At 36.6% G+C, this 25,847-nt stretch overlaps 1 protein-coding gene across 4 annotated transcripts in view; it reads right to left on the bottom strand.

Moving 5' to 3' along the window:
- Positions 1–2,597: 2,597 nt before the first annotated feature.
- Positions 2,598–25,847, bottom strand: part of TTBK2 (tau tubulin kinase 2) — a 110,495-nt gene continuing 87,245 nt past the window's right edge. For all 4 annotated transcript variants that reach the window (XM_075502819.1, XM_075502815.1, XM_075502818.1 and 1 more), the window contains 2 exons: positions 9,695–10,968; positions 2,598–8,693 (listed from right to left, as the gene is read on the bottom strand). In XM_075502819.1, coding sequence (XP_075358934.1) covers positions 8,225–8,693; positions 9,695–10,968 — 1,743 coding nt within the window. In that variant the 3' untranslated portion in view covers positions 2,598–8,224. The remainder of the gene's footprint in view (positions 8,694–9,694; positions 10,969–25,847) is intronic.

Consider the following 25,847-nt stretch of genomic DNA (forward strand, 5'->3'; position numbering starts at 1 on the left):
TCCTGTCGTGTGAAGCAATTTTAGCTATTTATATAAATGACAAGAGCTAATGACCTGGTCATGAAGCTTAATGAAAATACTGCCAATGATTTGAATAGGGGCAGAGCTGGCTTTTAATTTGCCTTACACACGAGGCATAACAGTGATAATACCAAGAAAGAGATCCAGAGAGTTTTCTCCAATTCTTCTGGACTTCCCTAAAAACCTTGTTCTGCTGCGCAAAGAGCAGGCAGTATTTTGCACAGCATACAAGGACTAAGACATGCAGGCACATAAACCACAAATACAAATTGTGATGATACTATAGTCTACTTTTACCTAGTTTACTAGAAAGAGAAATGAAAGGATCTTGGAGGAAACTAAAGCAACCGGTAGTTGAACACTGCATTTCCACATAGCACAAACTGCTCAGATTCAGTAACAACTTCTGTTCATTCATTTCTCTGCTATCTGCCACTTAAGTGTATTGCACAGAGGATGAGACAGGTCTCCTCAAGAGGCTGTAAAAGCTCAGTGACTACATCCAGACAGCTGATCATCTCCAAAGCAATCAATTACAGTGGCTTCTGACTAAATAAGAAATTACAATTGGGGGGGGGGGGAGGGGGGGGGGAGAAAAAAAATGTAACTGGCTTTTCAGAACGACAAGGCTGGAATCCACCATATTGTTACTAAAATCAATCTGATCTGGCTGTGGCAATCATTTATTGTTTGGCTGAATACAGACGGTATGGATAAGAGCAAGAGCAAATAGAAAGGGAGGTTTCTGAGGAGGCCAGTTGAGTTTTTCTGTTCTTATTAATATACAACACACAAACCTACTAAATCAGTAATTCCATTAATCCAGTCATTCCGACTTGCGATGTGAACATCTGACTTATGTTGCAGTACTACCAACAGACACGTGCTTTTAGCTTTCTTGTAACAGAAAAAAAAAATCACTGTCAAAGCACTTTCTCCATTTAAAGTACAGGGTTACAATAGTAAAAAATATTGAAAAAATTCAACTGAAGCTTTATAAATAATTAAATCATACAAACACAATCAAGAATTGAAGTTTTGCATGCTGAATGAATATTTTATTTAGAACCAGTTTATAAAAATAAAATACAAAATAATTTGAAAACAAAACTTAAAACCTTGTACAAAGCCTTGATATGGTACAAATGAGAAAATAAATAATTACAACTTTATGTACAAATGACCGTTACAAGGGCATTAACTCTTTATGTTCTTGGGTGCCTGAGCAAACTTAAAAGGAAAAGAATGGCTTAGGAGATTTCCAAGAAGGGGAAGGGAACTGCAATTACTGAGCAAGAGAATTTGAAGGACTCAACATTTGTCCTCAATGGTAGCAAACAATCTTGGAACTACTTTCCACTTAATTTAATCATGCTGCAGATTTTACTATCGAGTACTTAATTTCTTATGGGGTGACAACATTGTATTTTTAATTAATACACAGATTTCATTCTTTGTGGTGTTGCCCAGAGATTTGAGATTAGCAGCCATTGGCTGGCAGCTTCAAAAAGTCAGTACTTGTCTGAAGGCATTGTTGGTGATATCCTTAATTTACTAGTTTGGATATTCATAGGAAAACATTTGAAAATTGGCATCTGTTAGCACAAGCACTGCAACTCATCTCTGGGCTGACTCTATAGAAAGAAAGTTAGAAGCTGGGGAAGATTTTCAAATCTTGCTTTCTAGCCAACGAAAGCAAAGACGATGCAGAGAAGGCTGCTAGGCAACCAATCCAGATCTCCAGTCAGAGGAAAAAGATGTGAAATAGCCAAAAAAAATCCCACCTCACCTTCTGTCAAACCTTTAGGAACTTGCCTGCCATGCAGCAGATACGGGTTTAAAAGGATCTGAAGCCAGACAGACCAAACTAATTATACTGTATCTTTTGGAGCAACCTGGTCTGCTGTTATTATAGGGCCTTTATATAAAAGTTAGGTCAAAGATCAAGTGATCTCAAAAGGAAACAAACACCTGTAACTCAAATTAATTCCAGCTGAATTCCCGCAGATAGTTGTGGATGATCAGGACCTCATATGCGTAGCTCACTTGTGGTATTGTTTTAGAAGAAACCACTTCGTACTCTTGGCCAAAGCTAGCTCTCAGCAGTAATTCTTACAGAAAAGTAGAGATCAAAAGGCATGTCATGTCATAATAGTAATAAAAAATAAGCTTTTTCCAATTGAAAATACAGCAACTGCAAATATGATATTTACAGAGTGAGTTTATTCCTTCAGTCCCTAAGCAGGGGAAAAAAACTCAACAAAACAAGACCCTATACTGATTTTAATGAAAGTTTCACCTGCACAAGAACAGCAAGAATTCCCAAGGATCCAAGCTCTTCATGTAGAGGAGAAACAGAAGCAAAATACATAAGTGACATATGCTAACGTTTGGGTTTGTCACTATTACTGTTAAGAGAGAATGTGTTACCAACAATTGAGAGTAAAATCAGCCTACATGTTCAAACCTGTCTGGCTAGCATAATTGCCAAGTTAATACATTAGACTTCAAAACAACATACTCCTATGCATTTTTCCTTTAGAAAAAAAAAAAAAACAAAACCCACAACCAAACAAAACCCCAAAAAACTCCAAACCTCAAAGGTTAATATTTAAAAGCCTGATTATTTAAACCACAGGAAAATGAGTGATAAAACTTTTCAGCATTTGACAGTATCTTAAAATAATTCCAGTCAATTATTACACAATCCAGGCTGACTTTTATATCATTTCTCTTTTACAAATGTTATATGTAGGGCAAAGGAAGACTGGCTTCAAGCAGACAGCTGAGGTATTCTTGTGTGAGGTGCGTGTTTATGCAATTTGCATGTATTAGCTAAGAAATGTATGATCTATGCCTATGTATTGCATGTAGTCAAAACACTGAACCTCACTTCCTTTTACCAGCGTTACCAGTTACTGAAAATTGCAGCAATTGCAACCAATGACATGTGAGCCAAAAGCAAAACAGCAAACAAAACCCTTCAGTTCACTGCCTACTTGATTAGCTAAAAGAAGTAGAATAAAAATATTATGCACTGTTCCACAAGTTTCAGAAATAGGAACAAGCATTGAAAGCTTTTACCAGTTGAAGAAAGGAATTATAGATAATCATCAAGGCTTTTATTGATATAGCTGACAGTTCTCTGACCACTCCTTACAGTGGAAAAGCATACAGACAATGTGCCATAGGGAATCATGGTGTTCACCTAAGACACCCAAGCAGCCCCTTGCTCACTGGAACTGACAAAGACAGGCATGGCTCTCGTCACCTCACAGGATCAGTCCTGCAGGAAAAAATTAGGATCAATATATTATAGGCCTATAATGAGAAACCAATTTGACTTGGAGCTCTCTTATTCTGCTATTCCTTTTCAGAAGATTCCTCTCTCATTTAACATATAGATAAAAATTGGAGGCACATATCCCTAATTTGCCGTTAGACCCTTTTAAGAAATTGGAATAATCACTTTCTTCTTACCAGAAATTATGCCTCTTAGAGTTCCACAAAAATGTCCCATTCATTACGGAAAAATTCTGTTTACAGGAAAGAGTCTGTACTGTAAGCCTGGCTTTGTCTACATTCTCATTGAAGAGAAAAAGAAAATATTTTTTTAGAAGCATTACAGTCAACCATTGCATAAATGTTACTGCAATAAGAAGGACTTACGGGAGTTTTGCCCAAGTAGGACTATAGGATCAGGCCTTGTAATATGGAAAAGACAGAATCAGAATTAGGGCATAGCAAAATTACAGCAGATGAAGAGGAGATCAGAGCAAATCAAAGCAAAACAGGCCTCGGCTCACCCTGGCAAATGAATTCCAGTAAACAGGATGCAATAGCTGAGACTGTTCCTATCTATATGTATATACACACATATGTATGTATATATGTTTCTATATAATATACAGTATCTATATAAGTGTATATACAGATACACTTATTTACAAATACGTATTTATATATATAAAATCAAAATTGTGTTTTCCCAGCTATAGTTAATACCGTAATACTACAAATTGTAAATGATAGAGCTCTTGCAAGTCTTTTTCAGATGAAAAATATTTCAAGCTATTTTTAAATATATAGGACCAGATCCTCCTTTTTACATCAAGACTGTTTAGTGAGGTATGCAAGAAAGCTTGATCTTAAACATGCAGACTTCAAGGCAAGAATATGTCCAGATTTCCCAAGACAGGACATGGCTGGTGGCTATAATGAATGCCTCGTGTCACTCCCCAGGGGTCTGCCTTCTGAATAATTGTATATAACTAGCAGTTAAGACCTCATATTGCTCCTGCCTCTGAGCAGTGAAATTTTCTATGCTTACTGATCCTGCTCAAGTAGTAGATAGGTGCCTAGCATCATACAACTTGCCAGTGTTGCTCTACTGTATCACACCTTCTATTACTTCTAACAGGTTTTTACTTAAGTAGTAATTGGCATTTGTAATTAATAATGAGGTTTATTAATATTAATATAGATTTTTGAGGTTGCAACTTAGATTCATTATACCACACAATATTGCAGCACAAAAGTCTGTGTGAAATGTTCAGTCTTTTCAAGTTCTATTTTAGTTTAAGGGCTTCATGCCTCAGTTTCTCTAAAAAATGCTCCAAAGTGCTGGCCACAACGCAGGAAACACCATAAAGAGGAAATGCGTGTGCAGCATCTGCATCTGCTACATGTCATGGCTCCATTGCATTGCTCTCCAAAGAAATGGAGGCTTGAAGAGGACAAAGCAACAGCTCCTTTAATTATATTGTTTCCCAGCTAAAATCCTTGTGTAAGCTGCTGCGTGCTATGCAGAATAACAGTAACCATTTTGTACAATGGAGAAAAATCTTCCCCCATCCCTGAAAACTTGTTGCAGATAACCCTCCGTAAACCATTCACCCACACTGTGCACAAGGGCCACACACATGTACATTGGTGTTTTTATGCAGTCAGTTGCATATTCAAATATTGAAGCTTACAGAGTTCTTGATGATTATACAAGCCCTCTAGAAATATTAAGCTAATATTTATGTAAGAGCTGATCAGCTGACCATTACCTAACTACATTAACTGATTGCTACATTAGACTATAGTAAGCAATTCTGTAAACTTTTGGGGGGAGGGTATCAAGCAATAAAAAACTCCAGAAGAGCGGGTAGTTCAAGATAAGTTATTCACAATCACTCCTCCATTCATATCTTCATGATTTTCTCAGTAGCTCCTGTTGAATCCACAGCAAAAAGCAACTGGGGACATACAGTCCTTTTACCTTTTTCTGCACTGAAAGAAGCCTGGGTCATCAATCACAATAGATATCTCTTTCTCCCTTTTGGCATAGTTTACCATTTTTACATTGGCAAGTAGTTCAAGTACAAGTGAATTTCTACAGCATTGATTTATTTTACATAGTGATGTGTAACAACAGACAAGTCTGTACTTTGAAGACAGCATAAAAAAATCCTTAGGTGTTATATTCTTTCTCACCTGTAAAGCAACTACCTGTTTCTGGATCCTGCTACACTGGAGAGAAAATATAAACACCTCAACTTCAGCATTTCAGGCAAGGATGCATAAAGTTGGTACCGATTAGAACTGACCATGTTAATGTAGGAATAAGCTTACAAGACCATAATAAATGCTTTTCAGAAATAAGGGAGAGGGAAGGAAAAATAATCATAGGCTGCCACACCACCTTAACAAATAATTCCAGCAGTGCCCAGGGCAAAAATATCACAATGGGACCAAATTCTCTTTATGGTATACCGTAAGGAAACATGAGGAAAACAGGAAGGAAAAGATGGAATTGGTTGTTGTCACATTCATCTGTTAGGTATTCATTGACTGTCACTGCTCCTATATGACGAGCATTCATAACAATTAAGAACTCACATTATGAAATAAAAATGAGTAACCACTATTTGTAATCAAAAATAAAAATACCTTTGAGTCTCTGTTCTTGTTCCATATGCAAATGCACACACAAAATTATAAAGCCAAAAAGCAAACTGCAAGACAAAACATTGGCTGGTTGAGAAATCAGCAGTCCTTCAATCTTGTACCAAGGCATAAAGGCTATTAGAATTTGTGCATTCCAGAAATTGGGGGGGGGGGGGATAGAAGATGCAATGCTAAGAATATTCAGGAACTGACAGAAAGGGAACTGTATTATTTGTGGTCCATAAATTACAAATGAAAAATGAGAAAGAATGAGTTTATATAAGCATATACATATATGTATATATAAATATTTATATTATATAATTTACCATGAGGACATGCAATTATTGGTATAGCACCTATTATACAATATAATACAAAGGAATAGGACTTTCCAATGGTACAGTTTCTTCAGAAAAAGCAGGTATACCCTACCTATTGCATTCATCTGTAGTGCTTGAAACCTGAATGAAATTAAGGTTCCACACTGTGCTACATTACATATGGGAAACAATATACATATTCATAGTAAGAAAAGAAAAAAAAAACCAACATAGTCTGACAAAGCAAGTGAAATTCAGTGCAGCTCCAGGGCAGCTTTAATGCAGCATTAGAATGTGTTAGCTCAGAGACAAAATATTCCCTTTTTAATCCAAAGGTATTCATTTGGCAGAGGTTAAATAAAAAAGCACGGATGCTGACTGGAGAGGCATATGACTACAGCAAGCAGATCAGTAACTGACAAGTCTCCTATGCATCCAGCATCCCCACAACAGGAATAATTAGGGAGAACTGGCTGCATCCTTCTCAGGTTTGCGTTCTTGTGTGTTACTATTCTGACCCATTATTCTCTTCTGAATATAGCAAAAGGTGCTGTACCGTTACGTTCCCTACAGAGATCCTGTAGAGCACAAGAGATTATTAAGTAAGTACCAAACAAAGTTGGAGGAATTGGACACCATGGACTTTACTGACCGACAACAAAGCTTGGCTATCAAAAAAGCATTTGGGCAAAAGAATGACAAGAATCCAACATAAAAAATATCTCAGATTGCTTTCTGTATATTTGGCTTTGATGACTAATATTCTTACCCAGATTTTGTAAGTGTATTTCTGTCACCGATAACCTACCAAGTTCATGAAGTAGACAATCTCCTCATCTCTGTTTCATCTTTCATGTTTTTATAAAACAAATTACCAAAAAAGCAAATCTTGGTCGGTAATCATCTCTGCACGGTAAGATCCGTGTTTTAAGTGATCCATAACTAATGGAAAAACAAAAGCCAGCAGTAACAAGGGTTCTTTTTGCAGTTGAGTTAAGGGAAAAAAGGTACTTCTGTTTTCTAACTTATTTTCTAACATACATTGCAATTCATTGTAAATCTGCAACATTCAAGTGAAGTGCAGACATCTCCTCCTTCCTCTCGTTTCCTAGACAGGAATGCTTTTCCAAATTCTACTGAACATGGTTTGAAGAACCCCACTATGACTCCCGAAGAAGTGTATGGTACAGAACTGAGAATTAGCTTCTTGGATCCTAATTAGTACTAAACAAATTTCTAAAGAATATAGTTATAAAAAATCTTGGCAAATGTTAATTTTTAAAATGTCATCAGTGTCAAGAAGGGGCAAGGTATATGATACTTCCTTAGGTAAAAAATCTGTGCCATGGTAGGTAGGGGACAAGACGAGCACTGAGTGACTCAGAGATGTGTGCAGCTCAAAATGGAAGAGACTTATAAGGTAGAAATACCATCGTCTTCTAAATTGTGTGCTTTTTTAAAACTGCAGAGACATGCTTGAGCAGTACTTATCTCCCAAGTGGTGATGTCATTTTGGGAAAAAAATGTTTCAGGTTTTCTTACACACTCCTTGAGTATGTAAGGCCTTAAATTATTAGGCCAAATCTTCTAGCTAGGTAAACTAAAAACATAGAAAAAAATACCCTTTTAAAACACTCACCCCAGAGATATTTTTTACTCTTTATACATTGCACCTCTTTGACTACCTAGTCATTATTATCCTGGCTTCTACTTCCCCTCTTGCAGATCTGCTTGCTGCCTGATCTTAGGCAATGCCTGGCCACTTATTTACACAGTATGCTTTCTCATGAATAGTTTATGATGCGTACTTTCTTTAAAAAGCGCAGATTCAACACCTTTTTTTTTTTTTAATATACTTTTTTGGATTATTTTTTTAAATACACAGTACACAGACACAACATGCATCAGATTTAGGAGGAGGCTTTATACCTGTCAAGGCCCAGTTCCTATCTGCTAAGCTTAGTGGTTGATTTGCTCTTTCCTGTGGGAGTCTTAGTGTTTGGGGAATGGTGGAAGGAACTGCCAGATCCTTTCAGACCATTCTTGCTTGGTTTGTTGCAGCAGTGCTCTTGTTGGCAGGATCTCCTAGAAGATGAGGAGCCTGAATGGCTAGGAGGTGATTTACTCCTCCCAAGATGTGGGGATGAACTCCTCTGATCATGATGGGGTCTCCCAGCCCGGGACGGGGAAGAACTGGCAGTACGGGGTAAAGAAGAGCTCCTAGGGGAGGCACTGGGACTGCGTCGGGGGATGACAGGGCTTTTGGGTGGTGTTTTTGGACTATGTGGAGATCCTGGACTCTTACACTGCGTAGAACTCCTTGGTCTTTGAGATCCATTCTGTAGGATTTGAGCCAGACGAGAGATAAGATCTGAGTCCGAGCTGCTACTCCCTAGGACTCTGTATCTGCGTAACCTTAAGAAGAAATGAAGAAAGATTATTTCTGTTCCCATCTATTCACTAAATTTCATATAGAAACACAGTATCACTGGAAACTAGGGATGAGCTTACATTGCAGAACAGACATCTGGAGCTGAACCTTCCTATAAGGTAGAGGTGTTTGGATCTAGGCTTTGGCTTCTGTATTGTTCAAATCAACACAGTATTTTTATTTGCATACACTCACTCACATAAACAGCCTAAGTGTTTACAGGATAACTGAAATTTCCTGGTGGTGCTGGAAGTGAACTGAAGAACAGTGCTTATCGCCTCTGTTTTGGAGGGGTACATCCATTCCTGCACACCATCAATACACTCCTATACACAACTTTAAGGGATGACAAGGCACACCACAACTTCCTTCAGAGGATTTCGCACTACTGTATCAAAATTCTCCTTATCCTGGTAATGTAGGCACTGAAGAAACTAGATCGTGGTTGTCTGTATATAGAATATGCAAAGGGAGGCTTCTGGAATTCACTCTGCCCTCCTTTAATTAGTTGTTTTTACTTAGCCATGATCTGAGCATAGCTAACTAACTCAATACTGATGGCTGGAATCTCCAAACCCAAATACTTAAGATGCCTACAATAAGAACAGTTTAATTTTCAAAGGGGCTGGATATGACAGATCCTATTGATTTCTCTGGGTTTGTGAATAATCAACAGTTCTGGAAAAGTCACCCCTCATTTTTTTTAAAGTGTAAAGATTTAGTTATAGATTGACAGGTTTCAAAATATTGAATACACCTCTATTGATGTATAAGGTTTAACGGTGAAGCAGGCTCATTCTTGTGTAACAGCCTCTCCTCGTTCGTTCTCCAACAATGTAAGATTTCTCAGAGAATTGAAGCCCAGCATTTTTAAAAAATTAGTTAAAGGATGGAACTTCTACAGGATTACATACTGCATAGTAACTGCCTTCTAGCTCAAATCTATTTTCAACCTGAAAGCCTACTTCTATTTTCTCTGCATTACCTAGCTTCTACCCCAGGTCTAGTAGGTGGTTTTCCTGGTGGTGGCCGAGGAAAGAACTGAGCTGAACTTGAACTGGTGACTTGATCAGTGGTTGCCCAGGACACTGGCCTTGGAATCTTGCTTTTTCTGGACTGAGGGCTGCTTGGAGATAAAGAGCTATCTTCTGTCTGCTTGCTGAAATGAGAGTCCAGTGTCAATCTAGAAAATGAGGATAAGACATCATCCTCGGAAAACGGTACTGGAGTAGCAGCCATTTTTTCCTCCAGTGACTTATCAGAGGCACTTGAGAGGTCACCAAGGAAAAATTTGAGCTGTCTCTTTTCCATAAGTAGTCTGACCAAGTCTGTCTGATGAGCCTTTTTTAGAAGCAGCTTTTCCTTTGCTGAAACAGGAGAAGAGGACTCTGACGTTGAGTCTATCTCTTGTGCTAAAACTGGGATTCGGCTCTGCCTGAATACAAAAGGAGATTTAACTAAGTCCTTCTTAGATCGATGAGGATTCTCATTTTCTGAAATGCAGTGGAATAACTCTCCATTTCTGGGAGCATTTTTCTCTTTTTTGTCCTCCTGGTGCAAAAAAGTAGTAAGGGCCACTTGGTGGCATTTCAAGTCTTGGGTATGGACTTCTTCCTTATTAGAATGAAAACCATTTTCCTGAACTGGTGCTATTTTGCTTGCCTGTCTACTAACATGTGGTTTGGTAAGTCTTGAGGGAGACAATTCCGATGTTTTAGGTGCTATCGACTTCAGAACCTCATCTTGATTTGGCACCAAACAGACGGGCCTTGGCTTTGATTCTTCAGCAGCTTCAGTATTCATTAGAGGTTCTTCCTCTGCAGATTTTGAGTTTCCTGGCAAAGAGGAATTCTGTTCTTTGCTTAGTATTTCAATGGCGTCCTCTGAAACTGCTGGAAGCCTTTCTTCCTCAGCCTCCTCTGCAGGAGTATTTTCAAGTTCTTTCTCTTCCTGTATCCCACTATGTTGTTCAGGTAGGTCCTTTTGGCCACAGTCCAGGATGTTGACACATTCTTTGACAAGTCCTTCCCTGTCAAGCACCTCTTGGCTGATATTAGGTACCAAATCTGGTCTGCTGGCACTAGCTGGAAGCATGTCTTCTGTCACAACCAAACCTGGCAAACTTTCCTTTGGAGAGGAAAGTTCCGCAGTGTGTTCCACAGACTGAGCATCCTGCTCTCTTTTCTCTAGCTGGTGGCCATAATGAAAGCTCTCTGAAGCAGACTGTGTGGATGCCACTGAAGGTCTGGGTATTGTTATCTGCATTGGAAAATTAGAGAAGAAAAAGGTGAGAAACTCAGGAATGTTATACCAATAACATTCTTTAAATAGCATTTTTGATTCCATGTCTTCAAGATACATTATATAATGATTCCTATGAATCACAATGTTCAAATAATACCTAACTTCATAATTTACATCTAGATAATTAGAAAAAAAATACTCTATCATCCCTAGAGAGAAATGTGTAACAGGTAAAAACAAACATAATCTCAGTGGAAAATGTTGCAGTTACGAAGTATCCCTCCTGGAAATGAGATCCAGCCTAACAGGGAGGCTTTTTATTTATTTTACATTAGTTTGAATACTCTTAGAATAAGTTGTATATAAACATAAAATCTTTAACAAGTACACAACAATATTTTTAGACAAGTACAGAAGACAAAGAACACAGTGAGGTCCAGATTCAGGAATGGACTTAAATTTCAGTTCAGGCAGAATTTAGATACTTTGTGAACAAAACAATTAATAAAAAACTTTATTTACCTAATTAAATACAACCATACTCATAATATGTACATTTTTGTCCAGAAAAACTGTCCTGAGTACCCAAATTTTAGCTATGACCTTCCCTGTAGAAGCTTATGCCTCGTTTTAACTAAGCAACCTGGTTAGGACATCTCCTTACCTAAGGACATTAAGAGATTCACAAACTAAATATTCACATATCTAAATCCCCTAGCAGGTCTAATCCAATAGGTACGCTTAAAGCACTCCGAAAACCTATATATAGTATTGAGTCAGAGTCCCTTTGAAAAACAGTTGATTAAGATGAGTGCTGCCTCTAGCACATAGCTTAATTGTCAGAGCACATGTCCAGGAAATGGGAAACGTGCATTCATGTCTCTCCCCACCTGAGGGGCATAAGCCCACTTCCCCAGTTCCCATGAAGTATGGACAAAACCAGAATGGAGTTGCTTCTCACCCTTCCCATTGAAGTCAAGCCACTGCACAGACAGAAATGCAAGAGTCATGAGGTCAGAGGGTGAGAGAGCACACACAAAAGCAAGAGGAGTTTTACCTCTATGGCCAAGGGAGGAACGCACTCTCATGTGAAGAGGAGTCCTAGCTCCTGGTTTATACATACTGGATTGAGTCATTTGGTAAAATGTATAAACAGTAAAAAGCAAGGGGCTACCCTTACATCTTCCTCTGCATGGAAGAGAGTTCAGCTCCTTTTTTCCTTGTATTCATTAGCCTCATGTATCTGACACAGTTTGAGTTTGTAATACTCAGCAGAAAGTGGAAGACTGGAGTCTGGGTTTGGACATAAAAGACTTTCTTGGTGCACTGATGCTAGAAGAGACAACTGGTGATAGCCCATTCCCAGTGTTGCCAGGATTCTGCTACGTTACAAGACAGATTTCACTTGACCTTGTTGCAGAAATTATACATCCTGCTGAGCTTAATGGGATTTTGCAAGAGCTAGTATATTGGTACTACTGGGCGGTAGAAACCAAGCTCATCTGTCAGGACCTGTAACAATTTATACTGTGTACTCAAACTTTACAAATACAGAACAACTCTCCAAAATAAGAAATGGGAACTGACAGTAAAGGAGGTATACTCAGATTTCCCATGAGAGTATAATAGCTTCATTGGAATTCTTGTTGATTTCTTTTTTTTTTTTTGCATTTTCTTCATAGTCCTGTATAACAAAATTTCCATCATTATGGGTGCATATTTACCTCCATGAAACACAAACATTCAACTGATATTATAAACAGTTCACTAGAACAAAACATGAAACACAAATCACAGGCATAAAGCTGAATGAAAGAGAGGACTGATTTATGTTAAAGAAATTATTTCTATACTATAAAATGTATTCTGAACCTCTCTAATTACCCTAATGCAGTTTTTGGACCTTAACCTAAAAATGTGGAATCATATTTTTTGAGAAATTTGGAATAAAGTTTGGAGAAAAAGATTTTCTGAGTTTTGTAAGTAGGATTAGCTATTAGGCTACAGATCGTGGTAATTTTCACCGGGGCGTGGAAGAACAGAAATGTAAGATAATTGACCTCTTGTTTTCCCAAGTAGACCTAAGCTGTCTGTAGCATCTTCCCCACGTTGAGATTTACTGAAATAGGGAAAAAAAACCCAAACAAACCACCACCACCACCACCACCACCCCACCCCCACCCCCCAAAAAAAAAACCTACTGAGACCTGCAGCAAGAGGGTACTTTTTGTCTCCCTGGTAATTTGTTTTCAAGTTTGGGCCAATACAGTCCCTTCATTTTTGCTGAATTAAAATGGTACATTGAGAAACAAACTGAAGTTACTCAGTTTTGGCAAAACAGTCCTCCTCAACTCCTCTTACTCTCAGCCTGGGTTCTTTCCTCTGAAAGAAACACTACTTCCCTTTTGAGTTAGAGGAGTCTTTCTCACTTCAAAAGCTTTCTTGTGGGAGAATCCAAGCACATCAGTTCAGCTACAGAAAGAACAGAGGAGGTAGAATTTTTTTAAAAAGCACCTTTCTATGATTAGGTCAATTAGTGCCTAAATCTTGAGTGTTAAACAGAAATAGTTTAGCAAGAACTCTGCACAGAAAGGAAAAGGGATAAAAATGGAGAAAAAAAATAACAAAAAAGGTCTAGGAAACAGGGCAGCTATTCCATAGGTTTCCATACCTCTCTAGGAAGTTGCTCTGAGGCAACACATCTCCAGGTATCATACACTGAAGGACTCACTTTTATGTGACAGAGGAACATATTTTGGCCTGTCACACAAAAATCATCAGATCTCTTAGAAATTCGCAACTACAAGCTGGGTAAAAGTGGGTTCAGGAAATTTTAAAGCAATATTGTCCTTGGAATAGCAGGTTCAGATTTTGGAGAGATCACTTGGGCATTTGCTGTCCACTCAGCTCTGTCTCCAGCTTGTTTCAATACCTTGTTCTCCAGGACTGCAGCCACAGTCTTCAAAGTAAGGAAATCTGGTAAAATATTTCCTTTTCCAAACTTTTCATTTGATGAGCTAGTCTGGTTGCCAATTCAAATAACCCAGGAATCAAAAAACAGAGTTGGCTTCCACATATCTGAAGAAGGATGGCTTCCCTTAGAATAGAATGGTTCTGGTGTCCTCTCAATTTTCACAGGTAAGAGAACCTTAGTTATTTGCTTTTAGGAGGATATTTATCATCTTGGTACATTTCCAGAAAGGCTGCGCAATTGCATTTAAATCCTTCTTTGCTCAAATATGTTTACATGGAAACTCTCTTTTCCTTGTGACCTTTCTCCCATATGTCAAGTCTTTGTTAGGTGAAACCAGCTCTGATCTGAAATCTATTTACATTTTTCAACAGACTTCATATCCTTTGCCACATCTGGAGAGAGAATTTCCTAATCTTTCAGGCCTACCTTGGCCAACCCAGATTTAACCCTTACACCCAAGAAACAGAAGAGTAAGCTTGTTGAACAGCCTACAATAGAACAGGAGCTATTTGAAAGAACAACATTGAACAAGTGGAGGAAAGAATAGGATACTGGATGACTAAGTATCATCAAAGACTAAGTACTACTGACTAGTTCACAGTTTCAGAAATGGCTTTTTGAACACATATATCACTTTCTTGATTTGTGTTCACTAACAAACAAAAGTTTGTTTTCTCAGATGGTCAATAAACCTCTTATTAGTCATCTCAAAGCACAAGAATTAAATTATATCCCCATTGGGCTTGACATTTCACCTACATGTGTAAGAAATTTAAATGGGTAATCATGCAGAAGTGCCTTTCATGCAAGGGTCAATACAACTTCAGGTGCAGCTTTAAGAGAGAAACAAAAGAGCAAGGCCAATTTTTAAAAAATCTAGGAATGTGTATGAGAAAATGGAACTTCTGAACCCTGTTAAATCATAGAATGGTTTGGGTTGGAAGGGACCTTAAAGATCATCTAATTCCAATGCCCCCTGCCATGGGCAGGGATACAAATGGTTTCATTTGGAAGAACTTGGATGTAATAATTACTGAAGAAATGGAAGAAGCTTGTAGATGATCTTCTTAAGGCTCCTTATAAGATTTCTTTGGGTAAAGCATCAGCTTCTTTACAAGGCTGGCCACTACAGATAACTTCATGATTAATCCCTTAGAACAATTTAAAAAAAATATATAATCCTGTAGCCTTAATTATCCTATAAATAGTTTTCTTGCTCTCTTGTTTGTGAAACGTTGCAAGACAGAATTCATAATCAAGGAGTCTGAGGAGGGCTGATCCTGAGACATGCAAAATACACCAATTTAAATTATTCAGTCTAATTCAAGGAGACAGAAATCTCAAGGTTGTTCAATACATATCTAGTTACAAAACAAATAATAGATGGCCTAATATGTAAAATTACAAAAACCCCATCATAATCATAAATAATCCTCATACTTTCTTTTCTTCTGCCACTAATTAAAATCTTATCCTGTGAGATTTCTATGGCTAATCATGTCAATTTTGTAAAACACTGAACCTGAGGAACAAAGATTACAATGTGATGTGGGCAATTCATCTAAGAAGAAAAATGTGGGGAATAGAATTTAAAATGCTGCCTCTCAGCTCACTATGATAATCAGTTTATAATGCTATCTACCCGATTATTGCAATTCCCATGCTTCAACAGAAGTTATGTGATACAGCAGAATACTGAAAATGGCTGAGACAATATATGGAACAATTAATTTGAGGTGCTCCTTTCACTCTGAAATATTTGAATGAAATTATTACCACCATGGTCTTGAATCCTTTGGCCTTCCCTAAATAATTTCTTAATTCCTTTCTGATTTCTCAAATTAGCACTTGACTGAGACAAGAAATTAGACTGCATTTTCTTCAAGAAACTTTACAAGATGGTGAGTGGGATGTTAAGAAGGAAAAAGAACAAAACAACATGAACAACATAAATATCTCTTGAACATCCTTTATGACATCTGACAAACTTTCCTCCCTTTAAACCTTTGACAGGCTGCAATAGCAAGCGATATGCTTGGATGAAATCCTCCGTGAATGTATACAGCAAATTGCAGAGGAGTGAAATACTGAGTTTTGGTCTGCAAAGTTGCTAAGTCTGAAAGATCTAAAGGTGTGAATATGGATTATTGTACCAGCAGGTAAACACCTGACCTCTCGGCAATAGCTTCTTCCCTCCAATCATGCTATCTGCTACTTCTGCAAGCATGTCAAGTGCTGTCAGGACTTCAGGCCTCTTAGAAACATGGTGTACAGATCTGTTCTTCCGCTAATCCTGTCATTATTTGTAACTTCTAACATTAATAAGCCATTACCATATTACTTGGCATTCTGAAGACACTTTACCTAATCGGTTTACTCTTCAGAACTTCTCTCCTACATTAGTAAAGTTTGTGTATCTATGAGAACAAACCTCATGTATCTTTTTTCCCTGCTTCTCTTTTTCATCTGTCATTAGCTCTATTGCCTACCAGGAATATGACCAATGTTAGTATGAGTCTGCAACTTCTGCAATACCAAACAACTTCCCTGAATCCTTCCAGTTCACCAGCTTCCTTTTACTTCATAATTTTTTCTTTACTTATGTCACTGAATTTCTATTTCCTTGCACAACTATATGCCTCTGCAAAGAAATTTAAAAGGCAGCTTGTATGAAAGCATAAAGGGTATATCCTGTCATTTACTGCTAGTGTTATTACCACATGAATAAAATGCTGCTATGTTTACATCTCTGCAGACAACTCACCTAGCTTACTGTTCAGAACAGCCCTCCTACTTTTCAAAATCTTCCCTACCTACTACTATCATTCCTACTGACTTTTTAGAGTCTAATCCTTTGTATCCCTTACATTTGTCTTCCCAGATTAAATTCACAGCAGGGAAGAAGTTAAATATAATTAATTATAGATTTACTAAACCACATTGGCTATTTGTAGAAATAGACTAATATGGGGATAAACAGGAGAAATGTATGACTGTAATTCATGGTGTTATGGAACATAAGACCAGAGATGATTATAAGTTTTGATACTGAACCCCTTTCAACAGCATTGCAGGTACTACAAGCATTGCAGGCATTTGTATGAACTGGTGGTCCCCAGGATACTACCTTCTGTAGTTAGAAATTCACATGACAGGCCCTAATCCTAAACTAAAGAGAAGTAACATAGGAAAGCTTACTTATATCTAGCTGAAAAGAGGAGCATGTTGCTCTCCACAGCTCTTCAGATATATTCTTTCTGCTATTCTATAATGCTAATTTTTGGATCGATTTATATGGAGGTTGCAAGAAATGGGAAGGGGATAGAATACAGATGTAGAGCTGGGAATGTACAAGACAACTGTGTTTTCATGTGAAAGGTATCTTTTGGAGATAAAGAACATACAGATCTGTGTGTACAGTCTTTCTTTAAGGCCTATTAATCATGGCTTAATTTCAGTATTCTTTAAATATCTTCTCTTCCTATGCCACTTACCAGGTGAAGGAAGATTTTTTTGTTCTAACATAAACCCATATCCTCAAACATCCAATAGGGCAAATATTGATTGCTCTAAAAGCAGTATCTTTAATTGCTTTTAGAGAATGACTGTCATTGTAAGAAGTGGGTAATTAGTTTGGTAACGTGACTAAAACAAGTACTCATTTAATTTGAAACTTCTTCTATATAACACATAAAGCAATTGAAGAATATTTTTGAAATTTACTTATATTGTTGGAGAACTGGGAAGCAACGGCACTTACAGACTATTACTTCATAACACTCACACAATACTCCTGTCATATACTCCTATTAAAAATGGGCAAGTATTGTAATATTTTTCTTGAGTTCCACAGAGACAGTCTTTTTCTAACAATGAAAGCATGAATTTGCCTTAATAGACAGTTCAGAGATGTGAAAAAATGGCAACTGAAGCCTATTTCACCTTCCCATCTCATGCTATTATTTCCCTCCTTACAGAAACTGAATTCCTACCTTACCATGGTTATTTTCTAAAGTCACAAAAAACGAAGAGATTAAGGACTATTGCCAGAAGCTTGACCACTTGGAGACTTTTTCCTCTGGAAAGCTGGAAACTACTGATTCCATGAGGATTGTGGTTTTAGTAACAAAGCCAGTGAGTTCATATCACACTTCAAGTAGCACAATATATTCAGCATTTCTAAATCTAGATTTTATAAAACATCTAACAATCTTCAATAGGAGGTTAATTAGTTCTCCACAAGAGGTTACGTTCAAGTATACTTAGGGACTCTGCTGCTCAAGTATACTTAGGTATTCAGCTAAGAAGCAAAATAAACGACTACAAATTAGAAGGTTCCTCCTCTAACAGAAGACAGATTAAGTATGAAGTGACATTTATTTTTTTAATTAGTGGTGCAACCACTTTTGGTATGTAAAATGCAGTTAAAATATTTTCACAGCTATTATTATCATAGCTAATAATGATGTAAGCAACTTTAAGCAAACCTCACTTTGTTTCAGCAGCTAGCTGTGAGAAATATGTTAGTATATATTTTTCTTACTTTAGAAACAATTTTTACTACTTTTGAATGATCTTTTTGAAGCTAAACTCTATATTAATATCTGTCCCTACAGAAAGAATACCTGCCATTTTCAGAAACAATAAAAACACAGGCTAATACTTCCTCAGGAAACCCCTGAACTCTCATTTTCAAAGCCACATTATACCTTGTTATTAAGGATCAGTACTTTTTTTTAAAACCCAGTATCTTCTTTGAAAAATTCATTTGAAATGCTCTATTCTAAACCCAAGTTCAATCCAAGTAAACAGTCTTTCTTTGTCATGAAAAAAAGAGATACACAGACTCTCAATCACACAAAAACTGCTTTTATGCATAATAGCAGTGGGGTCTGGCTGCTACTGTTTAGATTAATTCTGAATACTCCTCTCCAATATATCAGTTCCAATAAAGGGTCATCATGAAATATCAGGTAATTCACACTTAAGATCTGCCTTAATACCCATGTACAGATTTCAAATATGTCAATTTTTCCTGTTTGTATCTGATTCCTATGAGCCACTGCCTATTCTAGGTTACTGCTGTTCTAATACTTATGCTTCAGGTTTGCTATATACACTGTATTTTTAATTTTTTTTAAAGGTAGATGTATCTTTCATATTCAAACAGTAACACCCTAAAAAAAAAACCTCGAACAGCACATTAAAAAAAAAACAAACCAAAATTGAGTTTTCCTGACTTCTGACCCTTCAGTTAGACAGTGAATCCATCCATTTGTATGTTGTAATAAATTAAATCCAGTTCTATCCAGGTATAAGATTGGGACTATATTTGCACATGTTGCCCACAGTTGTGTTATGGTCGCAAGGGAGAGAATCTGTGAACACTAAAATTTCTGTGGATGAATCAAACATACCAGAAGAACTGATGAAACCATGCAAGTATAGTTTTAATACAAATTCTAATTTCAGCAGGATTAAAATTACTGTACATATAAAATCTAATTTTGAAACTTGAAATCCAGATTAAAATTTTCTTAAAATCTCTCCTCAGAATTTTCAGGATCTGTTTGAAAGCATTATGGGTTTTCTCATGCCCACAGTGTGCTACCACCAACAGTAGTTGTCATTCACATAAAGAACTAGCTGCTTTCCATTTGCTTATAAGCATGCTTAATAGATATCCTTTAGAGAAGACAGACCTAGAGATAGGAGTCTTATCTATACTAAGGGTCTTTCTCTTTTCTTACAATGTTTTTTTATATATTCTCTCCTCTGCACACAAGGTTTTATAGTCGCAAAGTTTGCAGACACGAAGATGCAATTACAATCCAGCTTATCTTTTAAAAAGAAAATACCTAAAACTTCTGGCAGCCTGTTATGTTACATAGTTTTGCCTCTGTGAACAGGAGTGATGATAAATGTAACTGCTTCATGGAGCTGTGCTCTACAACACAGCTGATTCCATCCAAGCACTCAAATGATCTACAGTATAATACATATTGCCAGTAAGGTGTTTAAGCTCCATAAAAATACTTACAAGGGCACTATCAGTTTATTCTGATTCTGTTTTGGTTGCTAGCCTGGTATTAAGATTGGATATGTCAATAAGGTAGCATCACTTTAGCCAATTTCGGAGCTCTTTGCATTTATCAGGTTCTGTGTTTAGAAGCTGCCTGAAAGCAGTCAGAGCAGCTATACATTTGTAGCTAGGTAATAAGTAAACACATCTACCTGTGGTTCACGTAGAGCAATAATGTAGAATTGCCAAATACTAGAAATTTTAATAATAATTTGAAACTCAACCAGTTCTCAAAAATTACATACTGGTAGCTTAGAAATACTAGACCTCCACTTAGTGCTTGTCCTAGTTTTAGTGGTTTCCCCATTTTCCCTATTTTAAAGAGTTCTCTCTTCCTTCCATATGACAGATCTATCTACCCAGGAGAAAATGCTAAGATGCTGATAAATTCACAAACTCCAAATAAAGCATTTTTTTTCCTGTAATTCTAGTTGGACTAGTATCATATGCGATTTTAATGATAGCAGATGAAAGATTTTAAGGGAGAAATATATCTTAATTAAAGATTATCTTATGGATGATATTGAAGATAATACCTGCAATTATATATATACAATATTTATTATATTAATTAGATCAATTATACCTTAATTACATGAGAAATAATTGTTAGTCCTTGGGCATTATGCTCTGAATTGTAAACATCTATTTATTTCAAGAAGATTACTGTGTGAATTGTCATCATTGTTGACACCAGAGTTGATCAGCTCTCCGTGGGAAATCCCACAGATCATTTAGCTTTCCTGAAACATCTTTACTTATTCTATGTTAATGAAATTATGATGCTAGAAAAATGTACTAGATCATGTATGTTTGGGATGAGATTGGCATTAAAAAAAAAAATTTTTTAAAAAATTGACCACTTCAAGGACGGACAATAGATGAACCACATGGTTATGAATTTTGGGAACCTTAAAAGTGCTGTGGATTGCAGAAAACACAAACATTAAAAACAATTAATAACTTTTTATAGGTTTTTTTCCCCAGACAATCAGTGTATGTGGACACTAATACCAAGGCTATTTTATTGTCCTGACCTTCACTATGACTTTTCTGCTGCTTCTGATAGAGAAACCTGCAGAAGGAGAATGGCCAAGAGGATTCTGCCACTGAAAATGGATGTGTTCTCTACAGGCAACACATTATTTGAAAAAAATTAAGAGCTTCATCCTGACTGCTTGTCCTGAACTGTTAATTCCTTAATTTACAACTTGGAAGGTTTCCGTTGAAAGCACAGCTAACCTAACGTGCTGTAATTTTTAATTCTTCTTTACACCAAAGGCAGATATGAAAAAAGCACGCCTGAAGAATTTCTCTCCTTCAGACAAAAGACGCTACTAAGCCTTGGAGGCAGCATTTAGATTTCTACGTATCAAGCAATTACCTCTGCCACTTGGATAAAAGCAACAAATAAAACTTTTTACTTGTTTGCATTAGAAAGAGAGTGTGTAGATGAAAATTGTTCAAGAAACATCATTATCAATATAAAATCCAGCTGCTTAAAAGACTGGGAGTAACCCGTGAGCTTATGTGTGTCTTCCAGACATCCTTTTTTCTTCTAAAATAATGCTTCCTGATATTCCTTATCCTATGTGTTTTTGTATGAAAAATGGACATACTCCAGAGAAACTTACTAACGAAAAAAGTAATGACACTGTAGCAGTGATCATATATGGATTGCCTTTCAAGAACCTAACAGTAACAACTGAAAACAGTAAGAATTCTGAATCTTGAGCTTGTCTTTGAATCTGGTCATAAGCATTATCAAACACTTACTTTCACTGATGAAGAGTGAAAGCTGTAACATCACAGCAACTTAATTTTCAGGCTAAAATTCATTGAAAAATTAACAGTTATTAACAGTTATCCTGTCATGAACGAGTTAATATAACTTCTGCACATTTTCCCTACTTAACAAAATCAAATCTACTGTGTATGAAACCAGTCCAGTAGCTGTGAGCTGGACTAACTCCTTGAAATTTCTACCTTGATTAAACCCAATGTTGTAAATGGTATTAACAGCCTCTTGGGAAAAACCTAACTTAAACCTCATGCTGACTTAATATAGTTTCCATCAGGACAGGAAACAGGGGAACATAACAATTCTGATAAACCCTGAAATCAGAACCCTTGTTGCTACAGCCAGCTTTAACCATGGCAGCAGTAAAAAAACAGACTCGCTGAACAGAGAAAAGCTTTTCCCTCTTTTCCTTCCAGGAGACATCTACTTGATAATGTACCATCTCGTGGAACTAAAATTCTGGAGGATTTTGGACAAATATATCAATTCCTGGCATTTTTAATGGATAGGTACAATGCTAAACCAGAGTTTTACCTAGCTGAGTTCTAAGGCAATCCTAATGCACATGACAACTTCAAGTTAATGCCACTGACAAATTAAAAATAATTTTAAAAGAACATTCTAACAAGAGAGGGCATCTTTGGGGTTTTGTTTGTTTATTTGTGGTTATAAAAGGGATTGTTAAATGTGAAAACCAATGTAAACGTTCATCTCTTGCTATTGCAGACTAGTGAGACCTGCCAAAATTAGTTCATAAAAAATGGCAAAATTTACAACATTTACGTGCACTTTTGGCTCATAAACCTAAAACATCCAAAATAAAATGACAATTATAAGGGATATGCATTCTTTCTCTAAATACCCCTTCAACATGTCAAGAAGTCTTACCTTATTCTTCCATAGGTCCCTGAATTCCAGTGAGATGCTTAAAAATTAAGGTAAATTTTTCAACTCAGATCAGTATATTATTTCTCATCTTGGATATGAATATGAATATGATGGTTTGCATTTCCATAGCATCTTGTGTGGGAAGATTTCAGAGCATTTTGTAACTAATGATATAACTATATAACTATAAAATAATTTTTAAAATGTTGCAGTAAGGTAGATTGAGAAAATTAAGACATAAGATAAAATATTTGTATAAGTGCCAACTAATTCCAATTGCTTAACCTGACACACATAGATTATCCTTCCCTAACACAATGAATAACCACAAAATCATTAGATTAAAATTAGCCTTCTTGTACATGTCTCATTAAGCACATCAAAAAATGAAAATATGCCAGAATAACACACAAAACTGGAATCCACCTTTGTTAAGGGCTGAATCTTATTGTATAGCAGCCAGTTTAGAAGTATTCTAGACGGCTGCCATAGCCAGAAGAGCTGTTCACTATCTTATTGAAGAACTAGATCTGAGAAACCATAGAGATCAAAATCTGAGGTCACTGATTTTGACTGTTTCTCAAGACACAGTTACACATTTAGCACAATGTCTACCTAAGCAATCTCTTCATACACAGTCCTGGCCAGTAGCTGCTGCACTGACATCACCTTTTCCATTGACCTCACACAACACTCTATGCGGTCCTCTAATGAGCAGAGTTCAGAAAACTTATCTGGCTGAAAAATTCACAGAAAGAAAGAAAAAGGTTATGTTTCAAGAAGATTTGCTGTACAATTTGACCATGCTACAGAGGAAAAGAATGCTAATAGCACTCTGGCCCCACTCTTCAGATTCAAGTACAGTCAAAGAATTCATTCTGGTTTTTGTCAGCTCTAATGCTGCCAGACTCTTTCTTTATGCTGCAAGTTGAATAACTAAGGAGAGTTGAAGCAAATACTCCAATTCTCTTCCATAATATACGTATGGCAAGAGAGGAGTTCTCTTTATTGAACAAATGAAGGTAGACCTACATCCTATACTCTCTCTGCACTAGTGAGCAGAGAACATACAGAAATTTCATGACCTCCTCTATCTGATGTCAAACTAGAGGAAGGTGGGTTGCAGTTCACGAACCCTCACTCATCAATCAGGAAAGAAAATCCCTTAGCTTGATTTCAGGAACAAATGTATCATTTTTTATTTTTTAATGCGTGAAAATAAATTCAACAGCATAGATCCCTGACTTCTACAATTCATTAGTTATGAATGCTGAACCAAATTGCAAACAGCAGGAAATATACGAAAATATATTCAGTACCAAATATTTATACAGAATAATGGAGAATGACATTAAAATTCTTTTTAACATTTAACTGGAGAAAAGCTTTAGGTTATTAACACGCATATTCATCTTTCATGCTGCTAGAACTTCTAGCTTGCTAAGTACCTAACATTACTGCACTGTAGAAAAGAGAAGGGCTTGCAAAAGTATTCCAGTTCTTCAGTGAGCCATAAAGTACACAAGGCCTTCATTGTTGGAATGAACTAAAGAACTACGTGCTTGTAGTTTCCATAGCAAATGAAAAACTGGAAGTTAAATTCTCAACAGAATCAGGACTTTCAAAATCACAGCTTGAAAGGGACACAGCAGTCATGGACTTACCAGGTAAAATGAAAGAAGAGGCTGAGAATGCTACATCTAATCCTCACTCCACTCAGTAGCAGCACCTGGCACAATACCAATTCTTTTTCACATGACAAGAAAGTATATCACTTTGCAGCCCCTATTAATATTGCAGCTGTATTCATTTGTTGGGTATTAAGGAAGCCAGAAAAGACCCTCTATGCCAACCTGCTTTCTTTGAGTATTGTTATCAGTTTGCTAATTATACCTGCAATACATTCTGATTGGAAAATTTAAATCTTAGATATACAGGCAAAAAAAGCAGGTCATTTTGCATCCTGGGATACAAACTAATCCTGAAAAATACTGAAGCTTAACTTTTAATGAGTTAATTTCTCCTAAGTCCTTTTCCCTAGTCAATACATCAGTCATCATGAAGAATGTGGTATTTTGGTATCCCATCAAGTTCACAATAATGAACATCTGGGAGCTACTGTTTGTCTGTTTCATACATCAAGCACAGAACTATTTTTTTATATTCAGATAAAAAGCAGCCAGGAGTTGCAGGAAAAAAAAAAAATCACTGCTTTTTGGGTTAACAGACAAAATGCTGACATAAGTACACTAGCTAATTTGTTTCCCTTGTTATCACTCACCACTGATCCTATGGAAGTTTGTAAGAAACTAATGTTGATGGATTACTTTTAATATCAGTACTCCTGTGCATGCTTCACTGAAAAAAAAAAATAAGTCTTTCACATAGAAATATATATACTGAAAAACATGTTGGAAATAAAAGGCAACACAAAGTATAATCCAAATGAAATATTAATGGTAAAATGATGATGATATGTTACGGTCTTATGCATTAATGCTATGTCATACTGCTTTACCAGTCAATGCAAGCTCATACTGCTTTGCAAATCTCAATATTTTTGTGACTAATACACAAATTATGGTTAACTTTAATTATGATTCTAAGCCTTCATCTTTTTCATATTGTAATGAAACTGGAAATAAAAAAGTGTGAAAAGCCCACTTTCTCTAGTGACTTTTTCCATTAGGTATCACCCCTGATAATCCCGTCTTTGCTTTCTATACTGCAAGCAGTGGAACAATTCATTAATTGTTCATTCCCAAAGTAGCAATTTGACTATCTCCAGATCCTTTCTTCTCACATTAAAATCATTTAAGATAGTCCAAATTTTAATGTGTGTTCCCAATTCAAAATCCATCTGGTACTGATTATAGGAACACATTTTAAAAAAAAAAAAAAAAAAAAAAAAAGAGAGAGAGAGAGAGAGAGATCTTAATCTTAGTTTTGAAAGGAGCAAAAATATGTTTTCTAGATTTTATAATCCTACCTTTTTCAAGAGAAAATCCCTCTGAGGAAGTGAATCTATCTTCCAGAACATCCATAGATGGTTGGTGCTCCAGATCATAACCTGAAACACTGCTCTTTAAATATTCCTCTCTCTGATTTTACCTCTTCTAAGTGGGACAATGTATCTTCCTCATAGAGTA

Source organism: Mycteria americana, chromosome 5 (assembly GCF_035582795.1).
Source record: "Mycteria americana isolate JAX WOST 10 ecotype Jacksonville Zoo and Gardens chromosome 5, USCA_MyAme_1.0, whole genome shotgun sequence".
In the NCBI taxonomy this organism is placed as follows: Eukaryota; Metazoa; Chordata; class Aves; order Ciconiiformes; family Ciconiidae; genus Mycteria; species Mycteria americana.